Source organism: Pollachius pollachius, assembly GCF_949987615.1.
Source record: "Pollachius pollachius genome assembly, chromosome: 8".
NCBI classification, from domain to species: Eukaryota; Metazoa; Chordata; class Actinopteri; order Gadiformes; family Gadidae; genus Pollachius; species Pollachius pollachius.
The window spans coordinates 16,531,846-16,539,947 of record NC_136941.1 but is presented as its reverse complement, the minus strand read 5'-3'; the positions used below and the strand labels follow the sequence as shown (position 1 = coordinate 16,539,947).

The following is an 8,102-nucleotide window of genomic DNA, read 5'->3' as shown; positions in this document are numbered from 1 at the left end:
GGAGGGGGGTGAGGGGGGGAGGGGAAGGGGGGGGGGGGGCAGGCTGGTGAATGGATTACGCTGAGCTCTCTCTTTCACCAACCCTTTATACACGTTACAAAAACACACACAATGCAAAATGCTGGCGACACTGCAAGTGTTATATAGCTATTGTAGGTGACCTGTGTGTGCCTGCGTGTATGAGTGTGTACGTGTGTTTTTGTGTGTGTGTACGTGTGTGTGTTTGTTTGCATGCGATGTGGCTAATGCATTTAATTAAAAGTGTTGGCATTGGAAAGTGAAAGAACACGGTAGACTGGTAGCATACTAGCACTGCAGTGTGTGATCGCACTAACTATGTGTTGCGTTTGGTAGCAGTGAGTTTGAATATTCATGTGTGTGTGTGTGTGTGTGTGTGTGTGTGTGTGTGTGTGTGTGTGTGTGTGTGTCAGGCAGGGGGAACGTGCATGAACAAAATAGTTTCAGAACACAAAAAATCACTGGAGAATAATTCTGGAGACTTAAACAATTTATTTTAAAATGAAAGTGTCCATTCTTCATATATCTTATTTTACATCGTCATTTATATATCTGAATATACTATGGATGAAGGAAACAAACAGTTTTTGCACTGAACATACATAACATAATGGCCTTCCATGTGGTGGAAAGTGCATTTCATCCCAAAAACACACATAAGACCACTCATGGCAAATCACTGTGATATCTTTTCCAGTATATTGGCCCATAAAGAGATTCTTAATAAGCTATTGCAGCGATATATAGGTCTATTTGATTGACAATAGGAGCCTTTGAGCCAAGATAATGACACTAATGGAGAGATGACAGACTTGGCTCACGTTAGATACTGCATTTAACCCACAATGAAGGCCTGGCACCTTTTTACCATTTCAAAGACTTCCCAAGCATTGAAAACATCATAATTGCCTCACATAAAGGCCTTTGCACCAGCAAAAATTGCTCCATTTCAATGAGTTCATGTGACATGTAATGAAACATATACAATGGGAGATAGATCTATGTACTTTAATTTAAATTCCCCAGCTGCCCAATATGATCCACTATCAACAGTATATATCTGTCATTAAGAAAAGATAAAATGTGGTGAAAGTTTAACGATTATGCAGAATTTGTAATATTTTACCAACTCTCGCATGTGCAACATATCCACTTGTCAGCTCATATAGAAAGCAATTTCACCTGTGAGGAAAAAATGCTGTAAGGTGGATGAAATAATAATATCAATAATACAATTGATTGTATTTATATAGCACTTTAAATAAGATAAATAAAATAGTGCTTGACACAGTCAAATGAACATTAGAATAAACAGGCAAAATGATAGACACAACTGTGTTCCCTGTGTGGTACACAGATATGTTGTGCAACACTAAACATCTAGAGATATCTGTGTAACATTGAGACTTTAGTTTGAATCTATCTCTCAAACGTAAGCCTGCCTCTCAATTTAACATTTTAAACAGATTTATTTTTCTTATTAAGCATTTTGTATTGCACAAAGCATGATCTAAAGGATGTTGTTTGATTGATTTATTGATTGTTTGATTGATTGATTGATTGATTGATTAGGTATATGTGTGTTCTTATGTTTGAGTTTGCATCCCTATTCATGAAAGGCCATTGAGTTACGGATTCACTGCATTCAAAGAACAACTCAACGAGAAAAAAGAATAAGGTGTGAAGCCGCTGTGAGCCCTTCTGTGTATGTATGAACGTGTGTGGCTACAAGGAGGTTGACGGCACCTAAACTTACATTTAACGTTTTTTTTCAAATTGTCCTTGTGTTTGTTTCATGTTTCAGTTGTAATTGTATTCAAATATAACGTATTAAAATGTCACTTAATTTCTTGGGATAATTAAAAAATGATGTTTGATCCTTGTTGTGTCTTTTAAGCCAGTCGGGACTGGCATCAGTAACGATGTAAGTGGTCATGAAGAAAACCCATCATCGTCGTCCACCCTAAGACCTCAGTTGCCCTCGCCCTTGTTGGCCTGCTTGGCCCGGTTGGCGTTCTGCGTGACGGTGGAGAGGGAGGAGCGCGACATGCTGGCCGTCTCCACCATGTCGATGTCCTTACAGGTCAGACACGCCACCAGCTTCTGGCGGGAGGCGCTGTGGGCGAAGAAGAACTCGTGTGACACGGCGGCCAGCACGCCGCCCGTCACCGGCCCGATCCAGTACACCTGGAGACGGAGCCGGAGCACACACAGTTTGATTAACATGGTCAAGGATTTGTACCCTACAATATTAAGTCAAGTAGTCTTGATGAGGTCAATGCTGTACATCTGACTGTGATGATGCTGCTGTTTTTCGTTGTTGTCGTTATTGGTGGTACTAGTGTGAGTGTGTGTGTGTTTGTCTGTGCGTGTGTTTGTGTGCGTTTCTATGTGGAACTGCCTTTGTTTGTCTGTGTGCGTGTCCCTCTGTGTGTGCGTGCGTGTGCGTGCGTGTGCGTGTGTGTATGCATGTGTGTGTGATTCTGTCGGTGTGGAAATTCAATTAAAGTATTTGTTTGTGTGTGTCTGTCTGTGTGCTTGTGCCCACATGTGTGTGTGTGTTTGGTTGTGTGTGTGCGTGCGTGCGTGCGTGAGTACGTCCATGTGTGCATGCGTTCGTGCATGTGTGTGTGTCTGCTACCTACCCAGTGGTTCTCCCAGTAGCCGGTGATGAGAGCTGGACCCAGAGCACGAGCCGGATTCATTCCTGCACCAGAAAACCTCGCCTGATTGGTCCAGGGCAACCACATTAAAGATGTAAACATATATAGTATAGATCATTTTCTCCAATGGCACCACTCTGTTATGAAAACATGAGGTTGTATTTAATGAGAGTCCACATTGACAGAGCTCATACTATGGTGGTATATTGTTAGCATATTCATATTAAATATACACCAATGGGAATTCATATAAAATGTATATGAATGCCTATAGACAACTGCCCATCCCTTAGCATAGCTCAATCTGTAATGCAATGTATTTGTGAATGAATGAAGGAATAAATGATTGAGTGAATGCTAAGCTAACCCCTATAAACACTGCGGCCGTGTGGGCCAGTCCGATGCCCAGGTGACTGGGCTCAGTGCTGTCTCTCCGCCTCTGTTCCTCCACAGAGAAGATGGCGAAGACCATGGAGAAGGTGCAGAGCACCTCCATGCCCACCGCCTGCGCCGCGTTGACGTCGGGGCCCACCTGAGAGACGGGAGGAGAGAGCAGGCGGTCGTTCGGGAGGGAGAGAAACAAAAGCAATACGGAAGGAAGAGATGACATCAGTAACAAACCTTAAAAAATAACAAATATGATTTTTGAGATGGAATTACAAATAACTACATAATATTATACAAAAGATGAAAGGGGGACTATTTCATTGTTGGTTTTTGGGGTGCCTTGGATAAAAGCAAGTGATGAATGCACAAATAGAATTGAGTCAACTGTTTAACTGACCCGATTGACAAACACTTCCGCAGTGGATTTGTGTGGGAGGGCCAGGTAGAGCGCCCCGCTGGCGAGAAAGGCCCCCAGGCACTGCGCGGCCACATACACAAGGGCCCTGACCATGTCTATCTTCTTTGCGGCCAAAAATGACAGAGTCACCGAAGGGTTCACCTAACAGACACACACGGAGAGGCACTCAGAGACAAACATGGCAGGCAGGGTCGGAGCACTGAGGCGGTGAAACAACGCAGCCATGTGGCTGTTAGGAACATCCAAGGCAACCGATGGCTTCAGAAATCGAAGATGCAGCAACTTTTCTTAAGTCACCTGTGCCCCGCTGATCTCTCCAAAACAGTGACCCAGCGAGGTGATCACGGCAGCGATTGCCAGGGCTGGGTACAGCGGGCCCCCAGGGGCCTCTCCCGGACCCGGCACAGAGGCCCCGAGCATTGTGCTCACGAGCACCAGGGTGCCCAGCACCTCTGCCAGCACCGCACGCCAAAACTGTCGACTGCGGAGCTTCTCCGGGAGAGGGGAGGAGGTGGGGGAGAGGGGAGGAGGTGGGAGGAGAGGGGAGGAGGTGGGAGGAGGTGGGGGAGAGAGGAGGAGGAGGGAGGAGGTGGGGGAGAGGGGAGGGGGTTGGGGAGAGGAGGAGGTGGGAGGAGAGGGGAGGAGTTGGGAGGAGAGGGGAGGAGGTGGGAGGAGAGGGGAGGAGTTGGGAGGAGAGGGGAGGAGGTGGGAGGAGAGGGGAGGAGGTCGGAGGAGAGGGGAGGAGGTCGGAGGAGAGGGGAGGAGGTGGGAGGAGAGGGGGGGGGGTGGGAGGAGAGGGGAGGAGGTGGGAGGAGAGGGGGGGGGTGGGAGGAGAGGGGGGGGGGGTGGGAGGAGAGGGGAGGAACAGCGAGAAGCAGAAATATCTCGATTGAGCTTTTCAGAGTACCTGGTTTGAGAACCTGGTTTGAAACGTTGTGTGTGGTGTAAACACATATGCCCGATAATTTGCATGTTTACTGTCTATATGTGTTGTTGATTTGGCTGATTTCAGTTCTACTTATCTGGTTTTAAAATGTTTGAAATGCTGTCAACATTTCATAAAAGCACATAGAGAACTTGAAAATCCCTAGTTCCTTAAAGACATTTTGATAAAACATATTGTTCATCTACCGTCATCCATGTACAATAATATAGATACATTTATTTGCCCTTAAATTATTTTTTCTATTTTTTAATAGGAATTGCCTTACATTTTCAAAGGGAACAATAATTATTTTTACTGGATCACATAGATCTATTTAAAAACACACATCACAACAATACACTTCTTGTGGTGACGCAGTTTCGACATGTAATGTTTTTCATGTATCATGCCACATGCTCATCAAAACACAATACAATGTTAACAGAATAATGGAATAAGATACTCACCTCTCGCAAAGTCATCTTTAACTGTCAAAATATTCTCTTCCCCTTCAATATTCAAAATCTTCTGTCTTTTTGCGTCCCAACGTAATGGTTTTTATTCTTTCCTGATGAAATTGTCTGTCTGTCTGACTGTCTGTCTGTCTGTCTGTCTGTCTATCAGTCAGAATGTCTGTCTGTCAGTCTGTCTTTCCTTCTGTCCACTTGTCTGTCTCCCTGTCAGTCTGGCGGCTGCCTGAGGGTCTGATGGTTCCTCTGCTAGATGTCTCATCACCTTGGAACGGAGCCTGAGGGGTCCTCTTGAGCAGCCTCCCTCCCTCCCTCCCTCCCTCCCTCCCTCCCCACCTCCCTCCCTCCCTCCCTCCCTCCCTCCCTCCCCACCTCCCTCCCTCCCTCCCTCCCTCCCTCCCTCCCTGCCCCCTCCCTTGCTCCTCACCCCTCCTTACTCACCCCTGTGTGTACATTCTGCTGGGCCTCGCTTTGCACACTATGATGGTACGGGTTTTCCCCTGAACAAATGTTCCAACATAAATTAATTGGATGGTGACACAGAAAACGGGTCAAATTGAATTGGGATTGGACTGTGAAAATACCATGTTGGGCTCTACAAAGAAATATATATTTATAATGACAATAGATGTATTATGAAAAATCATAAGTTGGATAATAATAGTAGTGAGAGCAAGATAACCGAAAGGATTATATCGATTGCAAACACATTTTTCTACCTGAACAAGGTGGAAATCTAAGTGGATATCATTGGTGGTATTATTATTTTCAATATTGTTTTTTGTCCCTTCTAGGGACAAGTGTTGGATATTAGCTTTGGCTAAAAACACTATAATGCAAACAACAGATGACTGTCTCAAGCTTATCTATGTTTCTGTATCTGTCCCTATTCAAATAAAATAAATAAATAAACAATGACGATCCCAACTTGCTTTAGCACAGATCTATAAATCCGTCTATCACCCACCTTCTATCCACCCACCCACCTTCCAGCAATGCCTTTATCCCTCCACCCACCCTAACAAAGGACACTTCAGCGCCAGGTTTCGGGGCGCTCCCCGCCGCCCCTCAGCCCGCCAAGCCCTCTCCCAGAGGGGGCATGTCCTGAGCATCTGGTCGCCATCACAGCGAGCCATGGCTGATTTCCATATCAATGACCAGGAGCGGGGAGCTGTCGGCGAGGGGAGAGCCACCGGAGTGGGCGACACATCGCCATCAAACACAACCGAAAACACACATTTTTAGAGGCACATTCTTTGATTTAGGTGCCTCACAAAGTGCATATGATGACGGCTGTACGCAGGACGGCAAAAAAGGCAGTATAAGGCGTTTCATTTGATTATCTACTGAGTAAATTGACATAATTGGTTTGCTTCAGAGACTGAGAGAATAATTAATGATGGAAAGGTGGAGAAGGAGTGGGGACGGAGTACAAAGGAGGTGAGCGAGGTTCACCTAAAGCACGATCATGAGATCATCTCAAACCTGTTGACCAATCGGGTTAATGTTAACAATCACAACAGACAAACTCTTCTTTTGTTCCAATTTTTCGTGCTCGCCCAATGGATGAGCTTCTTGATGGAGACTGCTCCTATCCCCATGGGGACAGCCACTCTCATTATTCTGTTGTCATGGCAGTCTATTGTGCTGCTGCATCTGAACATGCGTCTCTCGTTCCCCTTTGATATAAAACAACGGCACACCTTGTGGTGGCGCTCTGCACAGAGATGCCGATAAGAGTTTGAAATCACAACAGTGATTCGTGGACCTCTGGGAATGAATGAGTGCTGGAAAGATGTTGCAGACTCACCCGGTATCAACAACAGTGTCTGTCAATTGGAAAGCTTCTGGCTGTGTGTATTTCGGTTGACTACTGTAATAGGGACTGGTTTCATAATGCCACTGGGGATTCTACTTGAGGGTCCACCTCTAACCCTGACAAAACCGAGGGCGTCTTGATATGGGACTGATTACATTGCTGTAGGGCCCCTGGCCTAACCCTATCCAACCATGCTGTCCAAAGAGCTCACTGTTACATTCCCTCTTAATGTTGCCTCTACATCTAGCTCTTTATCCTTCATTAGGGATGGATAACCCATTGGCTGCCATGAAGGAAAAACACTGTCCAGTTAGTAGAATGCCTGGCCCCCCATCTCTGAAGAACCATGTGTGTCGATGAGACAGCCTTTGTTGTACAGTGTGGTTTGTGTATGTGTATATGTGCGCGTGTTCATGTTTGGTTTTGTGAGCACAAGGAGTGGTTTTCCACTACATCGCGGTTTATCCCCTCACCAGTACATCGTTGTTAGTTAATTGTCTAAATAAAGTGTATTTTAACTTTACCTGGAACATGCCTTTCTCTGGGAGCCTTTATGGATTTCCTTGGGCTTTGACCCAAGGTGGCTTGGTCCAACATATTAAATAATTGAAAGGTAGGGCCACACTCTTGTCACACTACCAATACTAAATGTATATTGTGTGCTGTGACACCGTTAGCCCAAACTGCATCATGTCACAAAGTGCTCAAGTGTGTTCAATTTATGATGTCATTCAGGTACATCATACGATTCCCTGTTGAACAGTGCAGCAGTCCAATGCTGTTTGTAGCCAACAAGATGGAGGATGTTCATTTCCATATGGGATAGAGGGGAGGTGCCTGAGTAACAGGTGGACACGTGTTTGTGTTTGTGTGTGTGTGTGTATGTGTGTGTGTGTGTGTTTTCGGAGTATCATTCTGTCGCACCACGTCCAGAACAGACTGGCTGCAGGAGGGGGGGGGGGTGTGACTGTGCTCCATTATGCCCTGGATTACCAACCGCTATCGCCCCTTTTGTGGATGTAAGCACAACTGTTTGGGATGAGGTGTGTGTGTGTGTGTGTGTGTGTGTGTGTCAGTCGCGGCGTAACCCGCTGGCGTGGGGAGTTTTCAGTCACCCCCTCCCCACATCCTACTCTCAGAGTGCTGACAACGACTCTATATCTCCCTCACACACACACACACACACACACACACACAATGTGCCAACTATAGGCATGGAGAAGCAGAGAGAAAGAAAATAGAGCGAAAGGTGAGGAGTGGGGTAAGGGTGAGGACCAGGAGTGGCCGAGCACAGACACCTGCGCACACCTTCGGTCGGGTCGATGTGTCCACGGCTCAGAAGGACACACACCTTCTGACGGGTCGATGTGTCCACGGCTCAGAAGGACACACACCTTCGGTC

The 8,102-nt window shown here is 46.1% G+C and overlaps 1 protein-coding gene across 1 annotated transcript; it reads right to left on the bottom strand.

Moving 5' to 3' along the window:
- Positions 1–1,989: 1,989 nt before the first annotated feature.
- Positions 1,990–4,893, bottom strand: LOC307079865 (aquaporin; the record flags this gene model as incomplete). The annotated part of the gene is made up of 6 exons (XM_079742369.1): positions 1,990–2,205; positions 2,664–2,744; positions 3,049–3,213; positions 3,466–3,627; positions 3,784–3,978; positions 4,879–4,893. 6 exons carry the CDS (start codon positions 4,891–4,893, stop codon positions 1,990–1,992), a joined length of 834 nt encoding a protein of 277 aa, XP_079598495.1.
- Positions 4,894–8,102: the final 3,209 nt, after the last annotated feature.